The 25,154-nt window shown below is 63.6% G+C and overlaps 1 protein-coding gene across 1 annotated transcript in view; it reads left to right on the forward strand.

Moving 5' to 3' along the window:
• PLEC (plectin) overlaps positions 1–25,154 on the forward strand; it is a 44,731-nt gene that overhangs the window by 18,230 nt on the left and 1,347 nt on the right. Inside the window, 29 exon segments of the mRNA XM_055703898.1 lie at positions 1,941–2,018; positions 2,130–2,222; positions 2,465–2,631; positions 4,001–4,116; positions 4,241–4,347; positions 4,425–4,544; positions 5,155–5,250; positions 5,780–5,907; positions 6,776–6,869; positions 6,972–7,126; positions 7,503–7,809; positions 8,200–8,277; positions 8,803–8,964; positions 10,167–10,271; positions 10,529–10,624; positions 10,725–10,850; positions 11,234–11,386; positions 11,474–11,628; positions 11,736–11,862; positions 11,973–12,156; positions 12,288–12,445; positions 12,658–12,836; positions 13,050–13,188; positions 13,274–13,630; positions 13,743–13,826; positions 13,992–14,096; positions 14,308–14,406; positions 15,973–19,353; positions 20,165–25,153. Of these exon segments, the coding sequence (XP_055559873.1) occupies positions 1,941–2,018; positions 2,130–2,222; positions 2,465–2,631; positions 4,001–4,116; positions 4,241–4,347; positions 4,425–4,544; positions 5,155–5,250; positions 5,780–5,907; positions 6,776–6,869; positions 6,972–7,126; positions 7,503–7,809; positions 8,200–8,277; positions 8,803–8,964; positions 10,167–10,271; positions 10,529–10,624; positions 10,725–10,850; positions 11,234–11,386; positions 11,474–11,628; positions 11,736–11,862; positions 11,973–12,156; positions 12,288–12,445; positions 12,658–12,836; positions 13,050–13,188; positions 13,274–13,630; positions 13,743–13,826; positions 13,992–14,096; positions 14,308–14,406; positions 15,973–19,353; positions 20,165–25,153 (12,138 nt within the window).

The following is a 25,154-nucleotide window of genomic DNA, read 5'->3' on the forward strand; positions in this document are numbered from 1 at the left end:
CCCTGCCTTCGGTCCCATCCTGGCGAGCTGCCCGGCACCATGCTGGAGCACCCCGAGTCCCGCTGGTGCGGCCGCCCCTGCTCTGTCCTGCAGCCCCCCCCAGCCCCACCGCAGCCTCTAACGCCCGGACGTCTCTTTGCTTTGGTGAACTCTCTGCTTCTCTGCGCTGGGCTCCTGTCGGCGGCTCTGCCCTGACCGTCCCCCTCCGGCCTTTGCCTCCTTCCTCTCTTTGCTCTGGCCGGGCAGCCGAGGGAGCGCGACGTGATCAGGAACTTGCGGTTGGTGAGTGGTTCTGCCGTTTGCTCTCCGCATGGCCCCGCGTGGTGAGCGCCCGCCGCGGCAACTGGGAGACGCTCCGCCACCGTCCAGTGTGGCTGCACCGTCCCATCCCGGTGCGGGTGCGGAGGAGAAGCGCCGCCGCATGCTGTGCCGGGGGGAGGCGTGTTGGCACCCACGGGTGCTCCAGCAGCAGGGTCCACTGGGGCGGCTGAGGCCAAGTGTCAGCTGGGGCGGGTTTCCCCGGGCCAGGCCTGCAGTGGCGAGATAGGAGCGCAGCATCACTGGGAGCAGTGCTGCTGCGTTGGGACTTGCGGCAAGATGTGCCACATGACCCCTGTCTGGTTGGGGCTGCTGGAGGTCCCAGGGCACCTGGTGAGGGGGATGCCCCTGCGGCCGCTGACCCCCCCAGCTCCCCTGTTGGGGCCTGGCTGTGCCCCAACCAGCTGCATTTCCCCTGTGCCCCACACCTGTGGGGCAGAAGAGACCCTGGTCCATTGCTGAGCGGCAGACGGGGGACTCGGGGGGCTCCCTGGCCCTTCTGGCAGCCATTGCCAGGCACAGCCACTGCTGGTGAAGCATTTGGTTTCATCGCTGGGCCGGTGGCTGTGGGGGAGTCTGTCCAGGCAGGAGCTGCCCAGGGGACCCCAGCTGGGGACCCCTGGGGTGGGGAGGTTCCTGCTGGGTGAGTTGCCCAATGTGGTGGCACTTTGTCCCTGCCGTGGGTTGAAACTGGAGCGTGCTAGGGAGCTGCATGCTACCTCCAGCGCGGCCCCACTGTGGGCAGGATGGGCTGCGAGGATCTGGCGAGGGCAGGGTGAGCGGTGCTGCTGGGATGCCGTGGGCAGGGGTAGAACAGGGCTGGGCTGTGCCTGTGCTGTGGGGCCGGCACTGCTCTGTGGCCAGGGAAGCGCAGGCACAGGATCCGGTGGTGAGGCCAGCCGTGCTTGCCATTGTTCGGTCCGGCCGTGCTTCCTGCCCACGGCCCCGTGGGACGGGCAGAGGATTTCCTGACGGGTCCGTGCTGCCCGCTTCCACGTGCACTGCCTGGACAGGAGTGCAGGGCATGGTGGCACCTTGGCCGGGACCGGTTTGGTAGAGCTACCTTGGGCAGCAGCTGCAATGCCCGCCCGCGGTGGCAGGGGACACAGGCCCCAGTGCTGCACCCCCTGTGGCAGTGGGGTGCCTGATGCCTGCGCTCATCTTGCCTGTCCTGCCTGCACAGGCAGCTGCCGTGTTTCAGGCAGGGGCCGGTGCTCGGTGGGGTGTGACGGGAAGCAAGGGTGCTGTGGATGCTGCTCTCGCACCATGCCTGGTGCTTGGCTTCCCTTGACACGGCAGCTGGCGGCCCCGGCACTGTGTGGACAGCACGGCCCTGCTGGGGCTGGGGACAGTTTTGGCTGGACTGGCCCCAGCTGGCAGCTTTGTGAGGGGAGAGTCGGGAAATGTCCCCTCCCCGGCGGCAGCGTGGGGACAAAGTGCAGAGGGCGTGTGGCATCGGCATGTGTAGCACTGAGAGGGGCTGGGACAGTGCATGATGGGGACGCAGTGCTCGGTGCCAAGCATCCCTCGCATGCGTGGGGGAGCCAGGGTGGTGGGTTGGTGTCCTGGTGGGGCTGTGCCTGGTGAGGGCCGTGGCTCATCACCCCCCGCTCTCCCCACAGCCCCGGGAGAAGGGCAGGATGCGCTTCCACAAGCTGCAGAACGTGCAGATTGCCCTCAACTACCTGAAGCATCGCCAGGTGAGGGGGGGATGCGGGGCTGCCGGTCTGGTGGGACACCCCCCAGGGACCCCTGGGGCTGGGGCATGCTCCCTGCCCTCCCTACAGCTCCTGTGTGTCTTGGCCTCGCAGGTGAAGCTTGTCAACATCCGCAACGATGACATTGCTGATGGCAACCCCAAGCTGACACTGGGGCTCATCTGGACCATCATCCTCCACTTCCAGGTGAGCCCAGAGCCCTGGGGCCTGTCTCAGCTGCGTGCAGTGGTGGGACTGGGGGCAGTGGTGGTGGTGCTGGTGATGCTGGGAGGCTAGGGCTCTGCAGTGCTGGCGGGGGTTCCTGGTGCTGGTTTGGTCCCTGGAGCAGGGGCATCACCAGCACAGGCTGCGGTGGAGAAGGTGGCAGCCCCCATGGAGTGTGCGTGTGCATGATGGATGGGCCGGTGTAAACCTCCCTGTCCTGGCAGATCTCAGACATCCAGGTGACGGGGCAGTCAGAGGACATGACAGCCAAGGAGAAGCTGCTGCTCTGGTCCCAGCGGATGGTGGAGGACTACCAGGGCTTGCGCTGTGACAATTTCACCACGAGCTGGCGGGATGGGCGCCTCTTCAATGCCATCATCCACCGGCACAAGTAGGTAGAGCGGAGCCAGGTCTGCTTCTGGCTGCTGTGTGTTGGGTCAGCGTGCTGGGCTGTGCTGTACCCACAGTGGGCACAGAGCTCCTGTCTCCCCAGCAGGGACCCAGCACCGCCAGCCCTGTCCCCATGGTGCCGAGCCTCCCTTGGCACAACCATCCCCTGGCTTGGGCTGCCGGCTCTTGGGTGAGCCCAGGCTCCTGGCCGCTGTGGTGGGGACAGCAGCTCCGGTGCTGGCAGGATTTGGCTCCTTGCAGCAGCCAGCAGTGCAGGGTGATGCCACGCGCAGGGCAGGCGCGTGCTCACTGGGACCAGCTGCTGGCAGGGCCAGCTGCGCCAGTCCCGCTTTGGGGCGATGCAGGCACGTGCATCCGACAAGTCCCAGCCCATCAGCCTGTGCCAGCAGTGCCATGGCGGCACGGGGAGCCGCACAGCTCAGCTACCTTCCCACGCTCCCGCCCGACCTGCCGACCTGCTGCCTGTGCGGGCAGGCGGGTGCTGAGCTCCCCAGGCGGTGGGCGCTGTGCCCTCCGCAGCGTGCCGGGGCGCGGGCAGGCAGGCCCCCGTGGGCTCTGCCGGGGCCGCCACATGCCTTTGGGGAGCACAAGTACGTGCAGGCGTGCCGCGCGGGGTGGGAGGAGGCACCTGCGCTGTGCCGCACCACGCCACACCGCACTCGGCACCAAACTGCCGCCACAGCAGGAGCTCACCGACTGCTGCGCCAGGCTTGGTCCCGCCATGGAGCCGAGCGGGCGACATCGGGCTAGGAAGCAGCTGCGGCGGCACGGCACAGGGAGCTTGGCACGGGCTCTGCCGGGGGCGGAGGATGGGGTGGTGATGGTCTGCGAAGACGTCCCCGAGTGCCCGGTGGCCCCCGGCATCAGCGGCTCCTTCTACTCCATCCAGCGCAGCCTGCGCCTCAGGGAGCTGTAGGCATGGGGCTGGGGGCTGGGACCCCCAGTGGGCTGGGGGGGCGGGGGCTGCTGCCTGTGCCACAGGGACACTGCCTGTTCCGGGGCCCATGCTCGGGGCCATCAAGGTGTCCCTGGCTCCCACTGCCTGTGGGCAAGGGTGCTGGGGTCTCGCCAGCTGCCGGTGCCCCTGTGGCACGGTGCGCAGGGTGTGGGGTGACCCCTCAGGGGTGCGGGGGGCTCGACCCTCTGTCCCCAGGGGTTTTTTCAAACAACCGGCACCCATGCCTGCTGGAAACCTGTGCTGTGGGGCAGGGTGGGTGGAGGGCGCTGCCGGCAGCCCCGGCCCGGCTGTCTGCCATGTGTGGCAGGAGAGTGCCGTCAGTGTGGACCCTGCCCCAGCGGCAGTGGGGTCCCCAGCGGGACCTGTACAGACCAGTCCCTGCTGCCCGCAGGCCCATGCTGATCGACATGAACCGAGTGTACCGTCAGAGCAACCTGGAGAACCTGGACCAGGCGTTCACCGTGGCGGAGCGGGACCTGGGGGTGACGCGCCTGCTGGACCCCGAAGGTATGGGCTGGGGCACCCAGCTGCGAGGGTGTCACAGGGGGGTGTCACCTTCCCTGCAGAGCTCCCATCCTTCCCCAACCTGGGGTCACATCTCCCCCCACCTGACCGCCCTCCGTCTCTGCAGACGTGGATGTGCCACAGCCAGACGAGAAGTCCATCATCACCTACGTCTCCTCACTCTACGATGCCATGCCCCGCGTGCCCGAGGTGCAGGACGGCGTCAAGGCCAATGTGAGTCTGGGGGCCGGGGCGTGTCCACCTCCCCCTGTGGTGGGCACCCGGCCCCACGTGCCTCCCCCCCTGCCCAGGAGCTACAGCTGCGCTGGCAGGAGTACTATGAGGTGGTGACGATGCTGCTGCAGTGGATCCGTCAGCACACCGTCCTCTTTGAGGAGCGCCGCTTCCCCGCCAGCTATGAGGAGATTGAGGTGAGGGAGCTGGGACAGTGTTGGCAGGGGATGAAAGTCCCCCGTGAGCCATGCCGGTGCCCGGGGAGGTGCTTGGCAGTGGCTCAGTTGGCTGGTGGCCTGGCTGTGGGCTGGCTCATGCTGTGGCGAGTCCTCCCAGTGCGGCAACCCCGGGCCAGCACACACCCAGCCGTGCCGTGCTGCAAGCTCATGCTGGCCACTGGGAGAACACGGAGACCCAGCTGCAGCCATGGCAGTGCCCATCACTGAGCCTGCCACCAGCCCCAGCTGGGTCCACGCAGCCTGACCCTGGGGGATGTGAAGCAGAGGAGGGCTCGGTGCCAGTGCTGGTGCTGGTGCTGGCCAGGAGGTGCTGGGGCTGGGCAGCCGTGCCGTGGCAGAGCTGGGGAGCCCTGGGTGGGAGGGCCTCTCTGACTCACTCTTTCCAGGCTCTGTCTGAGTCACCAGTGGCAAACACCAGCTCCCCACCCGGTCCCTTCCTTCCCACTGGCCTCACATGCATGGAAAATAGGGGGGGGGGGGGGGCGCGGCGCAAGGGGGAAATGCCCAAAAGGGGGTCGTGACGCCTGGGGATCCGCACTGCCTACCTTAGCTGCCCCCCATTTGGCAGTTTCTCTGGCGTCAGTTCCTGAAGTTCAAGGAGACAGAGCTTCCAGCCAAGGAGGCCGACAAGAATCGCTCCAAGGCCATCTTCCAGTCCCTGGAGGTGAGCAGCACCCGGTGCCAGCCATGCCTGGGGGCCTGAGGGTCCTGGGGGGCTGGGGGCCCCAGGGGTCTGGGGTCCCAAGGGGCCAGGGTCCTGAGGGCTGGGGGGTCACAAGGAGTGGAGGTCCCAGGGGTCTGGGGTCCCAAGGGTGCTAGGGTCTGGAGGGGCCGAGGGTCCCAGAGAACCGGGGTTCTGGGGGGCTTGGGGTCCCAGGGGTCTCGGGTCCCAAGGGGTGAGGAGGGCCAGGGTCCTGAGGGTCTGGGAGTCCAAAGGGGCAAGTGTCATGGGATCTGGGCTCCTGGGGGTCCCGGCGTTAGTGGGGTCCCACAGCAGTCCTCAGCACGCTGCGCCACGTCCTGCTGGGGCAGAGGCCATCCCGTGCCTCTCCCACCTCCCGCAAAGCTTTGCCTCCAGCGGAGACGTGGCACCCGCAGCTGGGGCTGCTCTGCCAGGCCCCCCTCCACCGGCTGCCTGGGGGGGCCGGGGCCGGTGGTCTGACCGTCCCGGGGGGGTGGGGGGTGGGGCTCAGGGCGCTGTGCAGTCCGGGCAGCTGAAGGTGCCCCCCGGGTACCACCCGCTGGACGTGGAGAAGGAATGGGGCAAGCTGCACGTGGCCGTCCTGGAGCGGGAGAAGCTGCTGCGGGCCGAGTTCGAGAGGCGAGTGCCGCGGGGGGGGATCGGTGCGGGGGGGGCTGAGCTGGGCTGGCACGCGCTCCCCGCCCCGCGCTGCCAAACCGCTGGGCTGGGCCGGGGTGGGGTGTCCCGGCCCCCCCGTCCCGTCCCGCCGGCGATGGAACCGCGGTGCGTGAGTCATTGCCCGGCTCCGGGAAGCTGGAGCAGCCGCTGGCCCCGAGCGAGGCGCCGCACGGCAGCCGGGCGCTGGTGCCTCTGCCACCAGCTGGGCTCTGCCCTGTCCCCCCGGGGGCTCGCACGGCAGCAGGGGACACCAGGCCTCGCCGGGGCAGCAGCGCGGGCAGGGAGCGGGGCTGGAGCTGGCAGCGCAGGCAGGAGTGGGCAGTGGGGGGGCAGGCAGGGTGGGGCTGGAGCGCTGCCTGTGGGCGGGAGCGGGATGGGATGGGAGGGGGGGCGGGGCTGGGAGCGGGATGGGCTGGGATGGGATGGGATGGGCTGGGGAGTGGGCTGGGGAGCGGGCTGGGCTGGGGAGGGACGGGGAGCAGGCTAGGATGAGGAGTGGGATAGGGAGCCAGGACAGGGCTCCTGGCCCAGAGAGGGATGAGATCCCAGTCTGCAGGGGCGGGATCAGAGTGGAGCTGGCACAGAGTCCCTACTGGATGTGCAGGGATGGATCCATGCTGTGTGGGGATGGGATCTGTGCTATGCAGGGACAGGATCTGTGCCATGAATGTACAGCATCTGTGCTGGCACAGAGTCCTTGCTGGGTGTGCAGGGATGGATCTGTGCCATGCAGGGATGGGATGGGTGCCCCACAGGGCAGGACCTGTGCTGTGCACGGGTGGGATTGATGCCCGTGTGCTGACCCCAGCCCCGCCATCTCCCCACGCAGGCTGGAGCGGCTGCAGCGCATCGTCAGCAAGCTGCAGATGGAGTCAGGGCTCTGCGAGGAGCAGCTCAACCAGGCTGACACCCTGCTTCAGTCGGTGAGAGGCGGCTCCGGCTGCGGGAGTGCAGGGGGGGTGCTGAGTGGTGCATGGGGTGCTGACCGTGCCCTGACTGTGCCCCTGACCATGCCCTGTCCCCAGGACATCCGACTGCTGAATGCGGGGAAGCCACCGCAGAAGGCAGCTGAGATCGAGCGGGACCTGGACAAGGCAGACGCCATGATCCGGCTGCTCTTCAACGATGTGCAGACCCTCAAGGACGGCCGGCACCCGCAGGGGGAACAGATGTACCGCAGGTATGGCCACATGGGGTTTGGTGCCTCATGCAGTGTGCCCCACGCAGGGCACCCTGGCACTTGCCTGGCTGCAGGAACAGCCCACGACCTCTACCCACCATGTCCCCCTTGCCCTCCATGTTCCCTGTGACTCCCATGTCCCCCATGTCCTCTTTGCTGCTCACGTCCTCTGAGCCCTCCATGTTCCCCTTGTCCTCCACGTCCCTTGTGCCCCCAGTGTGCCCTGTGCTCCCCAACGTCCTCTATGCCTCCATGTCCTCTGAGCCCTCCATGTCCTCCCTGTCCCCTGTGTCCTCTGAGTCCTCCATGTCACCTGTGGCCCCCGTGCCCCCTTTGCTCCCTGTCCCCCCCGTGCTGAAGTGCCGCCTGCCCACAGGGTGTACCGCCTGCACGAGCGCCTGGTGGCCATCCGCACCGAGTACAACTTGCGACTCAAGTCAGGTGCGCCAGCTGCAGCAGTGTCAGTGCCACTGGGGCAGCGGCCACGGCAGGAGCTGGATGAGGCCACGCTGCGGTACCTCCAGGACCTGCTGGCCTGGGTGGAGGAGAACCAGCGGCGGCTGGCAGCGGCTGAGTGGGGCGTGGACCTGCCCACTGTGGAGTCCCACCTGGGCAGCCACCGCGGCCTCCACCACTCCATCGAGGAGTTCCGTGCCAAGATTGAGCGGGCACGGGCTGATGAGGTGAGCCACCCCCCATGGCCCCTGCTCCTGGGGGTCCCCCAGGCACTGTGGCTGCCACTGCCCACTCTGGAGCTCCTCTGTGCCCTGGGGTGCCCAGGTCAGGCAGGGGCTACATGCCGCTGCCCTTCTGGCACCCCTCCTGCCCCAGGACTGGCTCCTCCGCTGCCCACGCGCTGCCCCATACCCAGCCCCTGTGGGTGGGGGGACATGGCAATGGGAGTGGGCGCTGCTACCTCCGGTACCCTGCGGAGCCCCACACGGCTCTGGATGCTGCTGCGGTGCTCCTGGCGTTAGCATTCCTTCCTGGTCCCTACCTTTGCGGGGGTGGGGTGCTACCATCCCCAGGAGGTGGGTCGGGAGGACCCCCAGCTCACAGCACATTTCCCCCAGGCACAGCTCTCCCCTGGCCCCCGTAACGCCTACCAGGAGTGTCTGGGCAAGCTGGACCTGCAGTACGGCAAGCTGCTGGTGAGTGCCCAGGTGGGGGGCGACAGGAGCAGGTGCAGGACATGCGAGAGACCTGTGGGGAAAGAATGTGGGGGGAGATGTGTGGGGAGGAGGATGTGGGTAGATGTGTGGGGAGGAGGATGCAGGGGGGAGATGTGTGGGGAGGATGCAGGGGGGAGATGTGTGGGGAGGAGGATGCAGGGGGGAGATGTGTGGGGAGGAGGATGCAGGGGGGAGATGTGTGGGGAGGAGGATGCAGGGGGGAGATGTGTGGGGAGGAGGATGCAGGGGGGAGATGTGTGGGGAGGAGGATGCAGGGGGGAGATGTGTGGGGAGGAGGATGCAGGGGGGAGATGTGTGGGGAGGAGGATGCAGGGGGGAGATGTGTGGAGAGGAGGATGCAGGGGGGAGATGTGTGGAGAGGAGGATGCAGGGGGGAGATGTGTGGAGAGGAGGATGCAAGGGGGAGATGTGTGGGGAGGAAGATGTTGAAGGAGACGTGGGAAGGAGGATGTGGACACAGCCCATCCCTGCGTCCGTCCCCAGAACTCCTCCAAGTCCCGGCTGCGGCACCTGGAGAGCCTGCATGGCTTTGTCAGCGCTGCCACCAAGGAGCTGATGTGGCTGAACGAGAAGGAGGAGGAGGAGGTGAACTTTGACTGGAGTGACCACAACCCCAACATGACGGCCAAGAAGGAGAACTACTCGGTATGGAGAGAGCCTGGGGAGTGCGTGTCCTGTGTGGTACCTGTCCCTGCACACAGACATCCTGCATGGTCCCCATCCCTGCGCACGGCCATCATGCCTGCTCCTTGTCCCTATGCACGGCTGTCCTGCACAGTCTCTGTCCCTGCATGTGGCCATCCTGCACGGTCCCTGTCCCCCTAGCCTGGTGGTGACAGATTTTCAGAGGTGCTGCCTGCATGCTGTGGCAGAGGATGCTCTTTGGCTGCTGCACAGCCCTGCCGTGCCACGCTGCTGCTTGCGAGGCTCTTATCTCCTCCTCCTCCTAACTCTGCTTTCGAGGCTCTTATCTCCTCCTGCCAGCTCTGCTTCTTCAGCTCCCTGATCCCTATCGCTACCGAATCTGTGCTCTGCATCGCTCAGCACCCTCAGTCCCTTAACCCTGCCTCTGCCATGGCTGCTGCTGCTGCACTTGCACTGCCACTGATGGTCACACGGCCCCGCAGCTGCATTTGGAGTGTTGCAAACCTCTGCACGCCTGTCCCGCCCAGCAGTTTCTGAGCACCCCTTGTGTCCCCCCTGCGAGCACCCTGCAGTCCCCATATCCCATCCCTGAGCACCCCCAGCCCCCATGTCCCCACCTCTGAGCACCCCCAGCACCCACGTCCTTACACTGAGCATCCCCAGCCCCCACATCCCATCCCCGAGCACTCCCAGCCCCTGTGTCTGCACCCAAGTACCCATGTCCCGTCCTCGAGCACCTCCAGACCCCTGTCCCCACTCTGAGCACCCCTAGCCCCTGTGTCTCCCCCTGAGCACACCCAGCACCCATGTCACATTCCTGAGCACCCCCAGCCCCCATATCCCATCCCTGAGCACCCCCAGCACCCATGTCCTCCCCCGCCCGATCACCCCCAGCCTCTGTGTTTCCCCCACAAGCACCCCCAGCCCTGTCCCTCATCCCCCCTGATCCTGTCCCCCCACACCCTATCTCTGCCCTGCCCCATGCCTGCCAGCCCCGCGCCCCCCACCCCAGCAGGCTCCTCTGATGGGTGCTGGACCCACCCACACTGCCCTGGTCATCCTCCTCCTGCTGGTCCCCAGCAGTTTTCTGGGGTGGGGGCAGGAAGGTGCCTGCACCCCAGGCACATGCAGACGCAGACACGCACACACACGTGTGTGCTGGCGCTGCGGGGGTGGGCACTCACCCCCACCCCCACCCCCAGGGGTTGATGCGGGAGCTGGAGCTGCGGGAGCGCAGAATCAAAGAGCTGCAGAGCACCGGGGACCGGCTGCTGCGGGAGGAGCACCCAGGCAGGCAGACCCTGGAGGTGAGGGGCAGCGGGGGGAGCACTGGTGTGGGGCACAGGGTGTAGAGCACTGTGGGTCACTGCTGTGGGGTGCAGCGTGGCTCATTGGTGTAGGATGTGGAGTGCTGTGGGGCACAGCCTGTGGGGTGGTGGGCAGTGCACGGGGGGTGCTGTGGCAGTGCAAGCAGCTGCCTGGGCTGGGTGGGGGCTGGCAGCGGGCAGAAGCAGCGATGCTGGTGCTGATGTGGGCAGGGCAGGGTGACACATCCCTGTTTCAGGCGTTCCAGGCAGCCCTGCAGACCCAGTGGAGCTGGATGCTCCAGCTCTGCTGCTGCATTGAAGCCCACCTGAAGGAGAACAGTGCATACTTCCAGGTAGGGGGGCAGGGAGGGAAGGGGGGTGGGCAGGAAGGGCCCTCCCCGGCCCCACTGCCCATGGGCACCCACCCCTGCTGACTCCTCCACCTCCCTCCAGTTCTTCGCCGAGGTGAAGGAGGCTGAGGAGTTCCTGAGGAAGACGCAGGAGAACATGAAGAAGAAATACTCGTGTGACCGCAGCATCACGGTCACGCGCCTGGAGGACCTACTGCAGGACTGCATGGTGAGGGACCCCCACCTGCCCCACAGAAGCCCCTGGGGTGTCCCCCAATGCCTGAGCCCCACTGCAGCCCCGGGGTGACCCCCCAGTGTGTGAGCCCCACTGCAGCCCCAGGAGTGACCCCCAGCGCTGCAGTGACCGCTACACACCCATGCAGACCCTGTTGCAGGAGTGACCCCCTCCACCCTCCCCTCCAGTGCTCCCCCAGTAATCCTCTTCCCCCTTGCAGACCCCACTGCAGTGACCCCCCTCCACACCCTGGGACCCCTGTGGGGTTGGGCAACCTCCCACCCCCACCCTGCCACCAGCTCCCCACCCCCCCCAGCTGTGGGGCCCAGTGTGGAGGGGAGCACCCCAGTGTGCCCCTGACCCCGCTGCACCTGCAGGAGCAGAAGGACCAGCTGGCCGAGTATGAGGGGCATCTGGCCGGGCTGGCCCGCCGCGCCAAGACCATTGTCCAGCTGAAGCCCCGCAGCCCCAGCACGCCCCTCCAGGGCCGCCCGCCCATCCAGGCTGTCTGTGACTACAAGCAAATGGAGGTGCGAGGAGAAACGGGGAGCAGTGGGGGGGTGGGGGGGCTGCGCGGAGACACCTCACCATGGGCTCATGCCGCTCTGGCCCTGCAGATCACGGTGCACAAGAACGATGAGTGCGCCCTGCTCAGTAATGCCCAGCCCTACAAGTGGAAGGTGCTGAGTGCCGCTGGCAGCGAGGCCATCGTTCCCTCCGTCTGCTTCCTTGTGCCACCCCCCAACAAGGAGGCACTGGATGCCGTACACAGGTGAGCGCCAGCTGACCCACCAGTGGCCCCACCTTGGCTCCCTGCCCTACCATGGAGTCCCCGCCACTCTACTCCCTTGCCCCCTACCTCACACCATGTCTCCCCAGGCTGGAGACGACCCACCAGCACCTCCTCGTGCTCTGGCACCAGCTACACTTGGACATGAGGAGCCTCCTCTCCTGGCAGTACCTTATCCGTGACATCCAGCAGATCCAGTCCTGGTCCCACCTGACGGTGAGTCCCTGGTCCCGATGCCAGCATGGGGCAGTGCCAAGCCCAGCACAGGATCCCTGGAAGTCCTGCTCAGGCAGCGAGGGCTAAAGGTACCCTTTGTCCCCCTCCAGTTCCGCACGATGCAGGTGGAGGAGTGCCGGCAGGTCCTACGCAGCCTGGAGACCCACTACCAGCAGTTCCTGCGGGACAGCCAGGACTCACAGAGCTTCCAGCCCGACGACCGGCTGCAGGTGGAGCGCGAGTACAATGCCTGCACCCAGAAGTACGAGCTTCTGCTGCGCAGCCAGGAGAAAGGTGAGCCCCCTCCTCCCTGCCATGGACTGCTCTGTCACCCCATTCTCTCAGGGGTGTCCCCTCCATTCCTGGGGATGCAGATGGCACAAAGGGAGTGGGAAGGTGCTAAGCTGTCCCCGGTGCACCCACAGGAGAGCAGGATGAGTCCCTCTGCAAGAGCTACATCTCCCACCTGAAGGACATCCGTCTGCAGCTGGAGAGCTGCGAGACCCGCACCATCCACAAGATCCGCCTGCCCCTCGACAAGGACCCGGTCAAGGAATGCGCCCAACGCATCACCGAGCAGCAGGTACGTGTGTGCAGGTGTGCAGCGCATGTGGATGGGGACCTTGGCACCCAGGACGGGGATGGTTCTCCTCTGCTCTGCTCCTCTGCTGGGGTTGGGGGTGACTGGGGGGGCCTTGCAGCCCAGGTCCTGGCTGGCAGGATGTGGTCTTTGACATGGTGTGACGTGGGAGATCAGCCACAAGCAGGGAGTGTGGGACCCTTCTCTTTCCACAGCAAATCCACCTGGAGCTGGAGGGCATCAAGAAGAACCTGGACAAGGTCAGTGAGAAGACAGAGAAGGTGCTGGCCCAGCCAGAGCAGGCCAGCTCAGCCCCCGTCTTGCGTTCAGAGCTGGAAATCACCCTGCAGAAGATGGACCAGGTGTATAGCCTCTCCAGCATCTACCTGGAGAAGTGAGTGCCCAGTCCCTGTGCGGCTCCTTGGTCATCCTGGGCTGGGGAAAATGATCATCAGCTGGGATGAGCCTGCTCTGGCTAGGGGTGGGCTGATGAGGTCTGGAGGAAGCTGGCTGTGCCAGCGTGTCCTTCCCTTCCTGTGAGCTCGTGGCCGTGTGCCAACTGATGCTGCTGCTCAACACTGGCTGAGCCCATCTTCTCTCTCTGCAGGCTGAAGACCATCAACCTGGTGATCCGCAGCACTCAGGGGGCGGAGGAGCTGGTCAAGAAGTATGAGGACCAGCTGAAGGATGTGCAGACCGTGCCAGCTGACCTCAGAGAGCTGGAGGCCAGCAAGGCTGAGCTGAAGGTAGTGGCTGGGGCAGCACCGTGCCCAGTGGGGGGGAGTTGGTGGGGGCTGGGGCCAGGGCTGACCTGTTCTCGCTTTGCTGCAGCGGCTGCGCACGCAGGCGGAGGGGCACCAGCCCTTCTTCAGCACGCTGGAAACTGACCTGAGCAAGGCCAAGGATGTCAACGAACGGATGGTCAGGGGCCACAGCGAGCGTGACGTGGACCTGGACCGCTACCGAGAAAGAGTCCAGCAGCTGCTGGAGCGCTGGCAAGCTGTCCTCACCCAAACAGACCTGCGCCAGCGTGAGCTGGACCAGCTGGGACGCCAGCTGCGGTACTACCGCGAGAGCTGTGATGGGCTGCTCCAGTGGATCCAGGATGCAAAGCAGCGGCAGGAGAAAATCCAGGCAGTGCCCATCACCGACAGCAAGACTGTGCGGGAGCAGCTGCTGCAGGAGAAGGTACCGCGCACAGCGGGGCGAGTGGGGCTGGCTTGACTAGTGATCGTGGCTGTCCCTGGCTGCAGCAGGGTGGCCACGGGGTGCCTGAGCTCACCCCAGTGTCTTTCCCCAGAAACTCCTGGAGGAGTGTGACCGCAACAAGGAGAAGGTGGAGGAATGTCAGCGCTATGCCAAGCAGTACATCGATGCCATCAAGGTGTGCCTGCCAGCCGCGCGTGCCCTCTCTGGGCTGCCTTTCCCTGGGGTGCCGGGGCAGATGTGGGGCTGGGGAGTGGCAGCCTAGTGCCAGGCAGCCCTGAAGGGCCTAGGGGGGCTCGCCAGGGAGGCTGGCCGGCATGCTGAGGACCTCTCTCCCCGGCAGGATTATGAGCTGCAGCTGGTGAGCTTCAAGGCACAAGTGGAGCCAATGGCCTCTCCAGCCAAGAAGCCCAAAGTGCAGTCTGCATCCGACAGCATCATCCAGGAGGTGAGGGGGGGACCTTCCACGCCCGTGCCTGGGGTGCCTGCTTCCCCAGGAGCAGAGGGCTGCAGCCCTTTGCTGGAGGGGTGGGCACAATGGGGGGCTGGCGCAGAGGCTTGTCTCCATCTGGCCCCTTCACCGTTGGAGTGCCAGGCAGCTGGGTTGGGGTGTGCCATGGGTGTGCTTCCCTCCTGCTAACCCCTGCTGTCTGCCGCAGTATGTGGACTTGCGGACGCGGTACAGCGAGCTGACCACACTCACAAGCCAATACATCAAGTTCATCACCGAGACGTTGCGGCGGCTGGAGGAGGAGGAGGTAGGGGAGCGGCGTGTGGGCACGTGGGGTGGCATGAGTCCGGCTGCATTCTCTTTCTTGCATAACAACGGGGAACATGGTTCATGATTACTGCCGGCCCCCCATCACTAACGCTGGCCCGCGGCCTCTAACCCTGCTCTGATCTGGGCTCCTCGGCACTGAAGCCACTGGCTCTGGGTACAGCAGGTCTTTGAGCTGAGAGGGCTGGCCGGGGCAGCATGCAGAGCCAGCTCCAGGCACCACCGGGCTCTGGTGTGACTGGTGGTAGTAGGCACTTCCCAGATACACGTAGTGCAGTCAGCATCTGCCTTCCGCATGAAAGCTGTGCTCGGGCGCCGCGGGACCGGAGCCCTCGGGTGTTCTGTCTTGGTAACCTTTCTAACTCTTGGTTTCTGCCCTTGGAAGTCGAGCCGCTTTGCCAGTGCTTTGTCTTGGGGGATGTTTGTGTTGGTGGGGATCTAATGGAGGGTAAAAAACCAGGATGACTCTGGCATCCCTGCACCAGGTACTCACTCTGCGCATGTCCCCTTCCCCACGGCACCCCTCCGCCTCACCTCATGGCTGCCAGCAGCCTGCGCGCCCCTCCTGCCTGCTGCACCCCTGCCCTTTGGAGATCTACTCACCCCCATGCTCCTCGCCCTTCTCTGCTTCTGTTCCTGGGCCCTTGCTGCAGGGCCTGGGGTGGTGCGAGGGGACCCAGCCCCACAGCGCAGGGGTCCGGCTCACCTGCACATGCACTGCCTGTGCCTAGGCACTGCACGGAGTGTATGCCTGCCTTGCTTGTGGTGCATGCAGCGCAGAGTGCTCTGTGGCATGGCCCCAAGCCACGCACAAGCCACATCAGCCCTTCAGCAGACATCTGGCTGGCTGGCTTGCCTGGAGGAGGCCCAGTGTGTGGGGGATTCAGACCAGGTGGGGCCGCACGGGCCGGAGCTTGGATTGCTCTCCACGTCGTTGAGGCTTTCCTGGCAGGGAAGGCTCTGCTGGCACCTCTCTCACACCCGCTCCCCTCTGTCCTGCTGACCTCCTGCTCCAGCCAGGTCTCTCTTTTTCCCAAGGTGGTGGCTCTCTGTGCTGGCCCTTCTCGCATGGGGAGCCCCGGCAAGCATGAGAGGAGGCTCCCCTCTGCGGGGGGCCAGGGCAGGGCTCTCCCCAGGCAGCACTGGGCATGGTGGTGGTGTGCAAGCTGCTCGGGTTCGTCTCCATCGCTTCGGGCTTTGCTCGCGCTCCATTCCTTGTCTGTGGTACGTGGGCCATCCTGCTTTCCACGCTGCTGTTCTCAGTCCTGTCTCCCGTCCGCCCGCGCTGTGCTAAGTGAGACACAGTAGTCGTGTGTCCCGTCTGCCATACGTCTTCTGGAAGCTGGCGTCACCGCCTCCAGCTCATGGGGAGGCCCAGGGACACGAAGCCATTCCATGCGCATCCTCCACCCCTCTGCCCTGGACCGTCCAGTCTCTCGGTGGTGCGTGGTTGTGGCTGGCATTGGCACCATGGCTTGGTCGCATCCCTTGTGATTTCTCTCTCTCTCCCCTCTCTTGTTTTCTCTGCACCTTCTTTCCCCTCCAGAAAGCCGCCGAGAAGCTGAAGGAGGAGGAGAGGAAGCGGCTGGCGGAGGTGGAAGCCCAGCTGGAGAAGCAGCGGCAGCTGGCTGAGGCCCACGCCAAAGCCAAGGCGCAGGCGGAGGCAGAGGCGCGGGAGCTGCAGCTCCGCATGCAGGAGGAGGTCACCCGGCGGGAGGTGGTGGCTGTGGATGCCGAGCAGCAGAAGCAGAACATCCAGCAGGAGCTGATGCAGCTGCGGCAGAACTCCGACCACCAGATCAAGTCCAAGGTCAAGCTGATTGAGGAGGCCGAGTACAACCGCAAGAAGGTGGAGGAGGAGATCCGCGTCATCCGCCTCCAGCTGGAGAACACCGAGAAGCAGCGGGCGAGCGCTGAGACGGAGCTGCAGGAGCTGCGGGCACGTGCTGAGGATGCTGAGCGGCAGAAAAGGCAGGCGCAGGAGGAGGCTGAGCGCCTGCGCCGGCAGGTGAAGGAAGAGAGTCAGAAGAAACGGGAGGCAGAGGAGGAGCTGAAGCGCAAGGTGCAGGCTGAGCGGGACGCAGCACGGGAGAAGCAGAAGGCAGTGGCAGACCTGGAGAAACTGCGGCTGCAGGCAGAGGAGGCTGAGCGGCGGATGCGGCAGGCGGAGGTGGAGAAGGAGCGGCAGATTCAGGTGGCCCAGGAGGTGGCCCAGCGGAGCGCTGAGGCTGAGCTGCAGAGCAAACGGCTGTCCTTTGCTGAGAAGACAGCACAGCTGGAGCTGTCTCTGCAGCAGGAGCACATCACGGTGACCCATCTGCAGGAGGAGGCTGAGCGGCTGAAGAAGCAGCAGCTGGAGGCCGAGCAGTTGCGGGAGGAGGCTGAGAAGGAGCTGGAGCACTGGCGGCAGAAGGCCAATGAGGCACTGCGGCTGCGGCTGCAGGCAGAGGAGGTGGCCCACAAGAAGGCGCTGGCACAGGAGGAGGCTGAAAAGCAGAAGGAGGATGCAGAGCGGGAGGCCCGCAAGCGTGCCAAGGCAGAGGAGTCAGCCCTGCGGCAGAAGGAGCTGGCAGAGGAGGAGCTGGAGAAGCAGAGGGAGCTGGCGGAGGGCACAGCCCAGCAGAAGCTGGCGGCAGAGCAGGAGCTGATCCGGCTGAAGGCGGAGATGGAGAATGGTGAGCAGCAGCGCCTGCTCCTGGAGGAGGAGCTCTTCCGGCTGAAGAAGGAGGTGAGCGAAGCCATCCAGAAGAGGAAGGAGGTGGAGGAGGAGCTGGCCAAGCTACGGGCCGAGATGGAGATCCTGCTGGAGAGCAAGGCCAAGACAGAGGAGGAATCGCGCTCCACCAGCGAGAAGTCTAAGCAGCGGCTGGAGGCCGAGGCCAGCAAGCTGCGGGAGCTGGCCGAGGAGGCTGCCCGGCTGCGGGCCCTCTCTGAGGAGGCCAAGAGGCAGCGGCAGCTGGCAGAGGACGAGGCTGGCCGGCAGCGGGCTGAGGCTGAGCGCATCCTGAAGGAGAAGCTGGCGGCCATCAACGAGGCCTCACGGCTGAAGGCAGAGGCGGAAATCGCCCTGAAGGAAAAGGAGGCAGAGAATGAGCGTCTGCGGCGGCTGGCGGAAGATGAGGCCTACCAGCGGAAGCTGCTGGAGGAGCAGGCTGCCCAGCACAAGCAGGACATTGAGGAGAAGATTGCCCTGCTGAAGCGCTCCTCAGAGAACGAGCTGGAGCGGCAGAAAAACCTGGTGGAGGACACACTGCGGCAGCGGCGCCAGGTGGAGGAGGAGATCCGTGCCCTAAAGGCCAGCTTCGAGAAGGCCTCAGCAGGCAAGACTGACCTGGAGCGGGAGCTGAGCCGCATCCGTGGGGAGGCAGAGGAGGTGCAGCGCAGCCGGGAGCAGGCTGAGCGGGAGGCTGAGCGGCAGCGTGCGCTGGCACTGGAGGAGGAGGGCCGCCGGCGGGAGGCGGAGGAGAAGGTGCAGGCTATCCTGGCAGCTGAGGAGGAGGCCGGGCGGCAGCGGCGGCTGGCCCTGGAGGAGGTAGAGCGACTGAAGGCCATGGTGGAAGAGGCCAGGCGGCAGAAGGAGCTGGCAGAGAAGGAATCAGAACGGCAGATCCAGCTGGCACGGGAGGCAGCACAGAAGCGGATCGCAGCGGAGGAGAAGGCCCACCTGGCCGCTGTGCAGCAGAAGGAGCAAGAGCTGCTGCAGACACGGCAGCAGGAGCAGAGTCTCCTGGACCGGTTGCGGGAGGAGGCTGAGCGGGCCAGGCGGGCGGCAGAGGAGGCTGAATTTGCGCGCAGCAAGGCTGAGCAGGATGCCAGCCTCTCTCGGCAGCGGGTGGAGGAGGCTGAGCGGCTGAAGCAGCGGGCGGAGGAGGAGGCACAGGCTAAGGCGCAGGCGCAGGCGGACGCGGAGAAGCTGCGGAAGGAGGCTGAGCTGGAGGCGGCGAAGCGAGCACAGGCGGAGCAGGCAGCCCTGCGGCAGAAGCAGCTGGCAGATGCTGAGATGGAGAAGCACAAGAAGTTTGCTGAGCAGACGCTGCGGCAGAAGGCACAGGTGGAGCAGGAACTGACCAAGGTGAAGCTGCAGCTGGATGAGACTGACCACCAGAAGGGCATTCTGGATGAGGAGCTGCAGCGGCTGAAGGAGGAGGTGACAGATGCTGTCCGGCAGAAGGCCCAGGTGGAGGAGGAGCTCTTCAAGGTCCGGGTACAGATGGAGGAGCTGGCGAAGCTGAAAAGCCGGATTGAGGAGGAGAACAAGGCGTTGATCCTCAAAGACAAGGACAACACACAGAAGTTCCTGGCGGAGGAGGCTGAGAAGATGAAGCAAGTGGCAGAGGAGGTCGCCCGGCTCAGTGTGGAGGCCCAGGAGGCTGCCCGCATGCGGAAGCTGGCTGAGGACGACCTGGCACAGCAGCGGGCACTGGCGGAGAAGATGCTGAAGGAGAAGATGCAGGCGGTGCAGGAGGCCACACGGCTGAAAGCTGAAGCGGAAATGCTGCAAAAGCAGAAGGACCTGGCGCAGGAACACGCCAAGCGGCTGCAGGAGGACAAGGAGCAGATGCAGCAGCGCCTGGCTGAGGAGACTGAGGGTTTCCAGAAAACCCTGGAGGCTGAGCGTCGGCGGCAGCTGGAGATCACAGCCGAGGCTGAGCGCCTCAAACTGCACGTGGCGGAGATGAGCATGGCCCAGGCCAAGGCTGAGGAGGAAGCCAAGCGGTTCAAGAAGCAGGCAGAGGAGATCAGTGAAAGGCTGCATGAGACTGAGCTGGCCACGCAGGAGAAGATGACACTGGTGCACACTCTGGAGATCCAGCGGCAGCAGAGCGACCAGGATGCGGAGAAGCTGCGGAGGGCCATTGCCGACTTGGAGCAGGAGAAAGAGAAGCTGAAGCAGGAGGCGGCATTGCTGCAGCAGAAGGCGGAGGAGGTACTGGGTCCCCCTTAGCGGTGGTGGTATGCAGGGAGGCCCTCCCTCTCCCCAGCCACCTCGCCCTGTGTCCTGGGACAGCAGGTGCATGGGTGGCCGGCCAGGGTCTGGGAGCCATGCTGGCCGGTCTCCAAGGACCGTCACTGTAGCACAGGCATGCAGCCTCTGCCCCTGGAGCTGCACCCTGCTCTTGGTGGGCGCAGAGCTGGCTGTTGGCACCATCCAGGAGGTGGAGGCATCACTGAGTCTCCCACCCCAGTGTCTGTCTCCCCCTGCTGGGGTCACAGTGAGTGGCCACTTGTGGGGAAGGACCCCCACGTGGGGGTCAGGGGTGTGAGCAGAGCCAACATCAGGTGCAGTGAGGCAAACCCTGCAGTGGGGTGTTGGAGCAGGACCTCCCACCCCCTGCCCTCTCTTGCTGCCGGTACCTCCTGCTGTGTAGGGTGATCCCCACCACCCATGCCATTTATTTGGCCCTGTGGCACATCCTGCTGTATTTCGTTTCCTTATACAGGAGCCGTCCCCAGCTCCCAACCTTGGTGCCAGGCGGGGGTCCCTGGCCCCCACAGAAGAGCTTGTGTCTTTTCCCTGCTCATTCCCCCCACGTGTTGTTTGCTGTGGCTCCCTAACCCCAGCTCCCTTAACTCTTTATCTGACACAGCAGAGCGGTTGGGTGACTCTGCAGCCCTGCCAGCCCAGTGCCAGCCCTGCTGCCTGTCCTCCTGCCCCAGCCTGCCCCTGCAGTCCCACCAGCCCTGCCCTCGTGGGCATACAGTGCCTTCTGACCATGCTGTTCTCTCTTCCACCCCAGATGCAGGTGGCCCAGGAGGCACAGCTCCGTCAGGAGACACAGCTCCTCCAGCAGACCTTCCTGACAGAGAAGGATGCCCTGTTGCAGAAGGAGAGGTTCATCGAGGAGGAGAAAATGAAGCTGGAGAAGCTCTTCAAAGATGAGGTGAACAAAGCCCAGAACCTGAAGGCGGAGCAGGAGCGTCAGCAGAAGGAGATGGAGCAGGAGAAGCAGCAGCTGAAAGCCATGCTGGACGAAGCCAAGAAACATCAGAAAGAAGCAGAGGAAAACGTCCGGCACAAGCAGGAGGAGCTGCAGCAGCTGGAGAAACAGCGACAGCAGCAGGAGAAACTCCTGGAGGAGGAGAACAAGAAGCTTAGGGAGAGGCTTGAGCAGATGCAGGAGGAGTACAAGGCTGCCCTGGCCCAGACACGAGAGATCATGATCCAGACAGATGACCTGCCCGAGGAGGCCACGGTTACAGCAACGCAGCTGCTGGATATCAAAGCTGTGCCCAATGGCAGAGATGCAGTGGATGGCTTAGCACAGAATGGGGAGCCAGAGTTTGCCTTTGATGGCATCCGTCAGAAGGTATCTGCAGAGAAGTTGGCTGATGCTGGCATTTTGAGCAAGGAGAGCTTAGACAAGTTGGTGAAGGGTGTTGTGAGTGTTGGCGAGCTCTCACAGCGGGAAGACATCAAGAAGTACCTGCAGGGCAACAGCAGCATTGCTGGTTTGCTAATCAAACCCACCAATCAAAAGATGAGCATCTATGAAGCCATGAAGAAGAAGCTGCTCAGCCCAGGCACTGCGCTGGTTCTCCTGGAAGCGCAGGCTGCCTCCGGCTTCATAATTGACCCTGTGCGAAATGTGAGGCTCTCGGTGAATGAGGCGGTGAGAGAGGGCGTGATTGGGCCAGAACTGCACAATAAGATGCTGTCTGCTGAACGGGCAGTAACTGGCTACAAGGATCCTTACACGGGCGACAAGATCTCCCTCTTCCAGGCCATGAAGAAGGAGCTCATTGTCAAGGAGCACGGCATTCGCCTGCTTGAGGCCCAGATTGCCACTGGTGGCATCATCGACCCCGTGCACAGCCACCGCCTGCCTGTAGAAGCTGCCTACAAGCGGGGCTACTTCAACGAGGAGATCAACCAGGTCCTCTCTGACCCCAGCGATGATACCAAGGGCTTCTTTGACCCCAACACACAGGAGAACCTCACCTACTTGCAGCTCATGGAGCGGTGCGTGACTGACCCAGACACAGGGCTGTGTCTCCTGCCACTCACTGACCAGGCAGCTAAAACAAGAGAGCTGGTCTACACCGACAAAGAAGCTAAGGATGTCTTTAAGAAGGCCACGGTGACAGCACCGTTTGGCAAGTTCCAAGGGAAGACAGTGACCATCTGGGAGATCATCAACTCTGAATACTTCACTGAGGACCAAAGGCGCGACCTGATCCAGCAGTACAGGACTGGCAAGATCACAGTGGAGAAGATCATTAAGATCATCATCACAGTTGTGGAGGAAAGCGAGAAAAAGAGCCAGATGTGCTTTGAGGGCCTCCGGGCCCCTGTGCCTGCTGCTGAGCTGCTGGAAAGCAAAATCATCAACAAGGACCTCTACAACCAGCTGCATCAGGGCAAGAAGTCTGTGAAGGATGTGGCGGAGATGGAGTCTGTGCGGCAGTACCTGAAGGGCACGGATGCCATTGCTGGTGTCCTAGTGGAGTCCACTGGCCAGAAGCTCACCTTCTATGACGCCCTGAAGAGAAACCTGCTGAAGCCAGAGATTGCCCTGTCCCTGCTGGAAGCACAGGCTGCTACCGGCTTCATCATCGACCCTGTGAGAAACAAGCTGTTCTCTGTTGATGAGGCAGTGAAGGCTGAGGTGGTGGGGCCAGAGTTTCATGAGAAGCTGCTGTCTGCAGAGAAGGCAGTGACTGGCTACAAGGATCCCTATACAGGCCAGACGGTTTCCCTCTTCCAAGCACTCAGGAAGGGCCTCATCCCCAGCGATACAGGGGTTCGTCTGCTGGACGTCCAGCTTGCCACTGGAGGCATCATCGATCCTGTGAACAGCCACCGGCTCCCACTCGAGGTCGCCTACAAGCGGGGCTACTTTGATCCAGAGATAAATGAGGCTCTGACTGAGTTCCGAGATGATGCCAAGGCTTTCTATTGTCCCAACACCCAAGAGCACCTCACCTATGCCCAGCTGCAGAAGAAGTGCCACCGTGACAAGCAGACGGGCTTCTGCCTGCTGCCCCTGTCAGACAAAGCCATCCAGTCGCAGCAGGAGGAGGTCTACACAGACAGCCAGGCAAAGGAGTGCTTTGACAAGGCGACTGTAGAGGTCCCAGTAGGCAGCATGAAGGGCCAGACAATGACCATCTGGGAGCTGATCCACTCCGAGTACTTCACGGAGGAGCACAGGCGGGAGCTCCTCCGACAGTACAAGACCGGGAAGGTGACCATCGAGAAGATCATCAAGATCGTGATCACCATCATTGAGGAGGCAGAGACCAAAAAGCAGGAGAAGCTGACCTTCAGTGGTCTCCGGGCACCTGTACCTGCCAGTGAGCTGGTGGAGTCCCGCATCATCAGCAAAGCCCAGTATGAGCAGCTGAAGGAAGGCAAGAAATCAGTGAAGGACCTCTCTGAGACAGATGCGGTGAGGCAATTCCTGCATGGCAGTGACTGCATTGCTGGCGTCTATGTGGAGGCAACCAAGGAGAAGCTGAACATCTACGAGGCCATGAAGAGGAACCTGCTGAGGCCCAGCACTGCTGTGGTCCTCCTGGAGGCCCAGGCGGCGACCGGGTTCTTGATTGACCCTGTGAAGAACCGGAAACTGTATGTCAATGAGGCGGTGAAGGCTGGTGTCGTTGGGCCTGAACTGCATGAGAAGCTGCTGTCTGCCGAGAAGGCTGTCACTGGATACAAGGACCCTTACTCGGGCAATACCATCTCCCTCTTCCAGGCCATGAAGAAAGGACTTATTGTCAAGGAGCACGGCATCCGCCTGCTCGAGGCCCAGATTGCTACTGGTGGCATCATTGACCCTGTCAATAGCCACCGTCTCCCCGTGGAGGTGGCCTACAAGCGGGGCTATTTTGATGAGGAAATGAATCGAACCCTCTCTGACCCCACTGATGACACCAAGGGCTTCTTCGACCCCAACACCCATGAGAACCTCACCTACAAGCAGCTGAAGGAGAAGTGCATTGAGGATCCTGAGACGGGCCTGTATCTGCTGCCTCTGCGGGAGCCTGAGAAGCCTGCAGTGGTGGAGACCACCCAGGTGTACACAGAGGCAGAGACACGGAAGGTGTTTGAGGAGACACAGGTGGACATCCCCGTGGGCAGCAGGGCAGGCTCCTCCATGTCGCTGTGGGAGATCATGCACTCAGACCTGCTGCCTGAGGAGCAGCGGAAGCAGCTCATGGAGGAGTTCCAGTCAGGCCGTGTGTCCAAGGAGCGTATGATCATCATCATTATTGAGATCATTGAGAAGACTGAGATCATCCGGCAGCAGAATCTTACATCCTATGACTATGTCCGGCGCCGCATCACAGCTGAGGACCTTTATGAGGCCAAGATCATCTCTCTAGACATCTACAACCTGCTGAAGCAGGGCTCCAAAACCTTCCGGGAGCTCCTGGATGTGGAAACTGTCTGGAAGTACCTCTATGGGTCGGGCTGTGTGGCTGGCATCTACATCCCCTCTTCCAGGCAGAAGCTCAGTATCTACCAGGCACTGAAGAAGGGGCTGATCAACTCTGAGGTGGCCCGCTCCCTCCTAGAGGCCCAGGCTGCCACCGGTTTCATGATTGACCCCACAAAGAATGAGATGCTGACTGTTGATGAAGCGGTCAGGAAAGGTGTGGTGGGGCCCGAAATCCATGACCGGCTCCTGTCCGCAGAGAGGGCCGTGACTGGTTACAGAGACCCATACAGTGAACAGAAGATTTCTATCTTCCAGGCCATGAAGAAAGACCTCATTCCTAGCGAAGAGGCCCTAAAGCTCCTGGATGCCCAGATAGCCACTGGTGGCATCATTGACCCGCACCTGGGCTTCCATCTGCCCCTGGAGGTCGCTTATCAGCGGGGCTTCATCAATAAGGACACATATGACATGCTGTCTGAGCCCAGCGAGGTGCGAAGCTATGTGGACCCCTCCACGGAGGAGAAGCTCAGCTACACACAGCTCCTGAAACGGTGCCGAAAGGATGAGAACACTGGGCTCCTCCTGCTCCCACTCTGTGACACAAGGAAGCTCACCTTTCGGGGGCTGCGGAAGCAGATCACGGTGGAGGAGCTGGTTCGTTCACAGGTGATGGACGAAGCCACTGCCCAGCGCCTCCAGGAGGGCCTCACTTCCATCGAAGAGGTCTCTAAGAACCTGAAGAAGTTCCTGGAGGGCACCAGCTGCATTGCTGGTGTCTTTGTGGACTCCACAAAGGAGCGGCTGTCTGTGTACCAGGCCATGAAGAAGGGTATCATCAGGCCAGGCACCGCATTTGAGCTCCTGGAGGCACAGGCAGCCACAGGGTACGTGATTGACCCCATCAAGGGCCTCAAACTGACAGTGGAGGAAGCTGTGCGGATGGGCATTGTGGGTCCTGAGTTCAAGGACAAGTTGCTCTCCGCTGAGAGAGCGGTCACTGGCTACCGGGATCCCTACTCTGGCAAGCTCATCTCCCTATTCCAGGCCATGAAGAAGGGTCTGATCCTGAAGGACCATGGGATCCGCCTGCTTGAGGCCCAGATTGCTACAGGAGGTATAATTGATCCTGAGGAAAGCCACCGCCTCCCTGTGGAGATTGCCTACAAGAGGGGCCTCTTTGACGAGGAGATGAATGAGATCCTGCTGGATCCCAGCGATGACACCAAGGGCTTCTTCGACCCCAACACGGAGGAGAACCTCACCTACCTGCAGCTCATGGAGCGATGCATCACTGACCCAGAGACCGGCCTCTGCCTCCTGCCCCTGAAGGAGAAGAAGCGGG

Source organism: Falco cherrug, chromosome 3, assembly GCF_023634085.1.
Source record: "Falco cherrug isolate bFalChe1 chromosome 3, bFalChe1.pri, whole genome shotgun sequence".
Lineage (NCBI taxonomy): Eukaryota > Metazoa > Chordata > Aves > Falconiformes > Falconidae > Falco > Falco cherrug.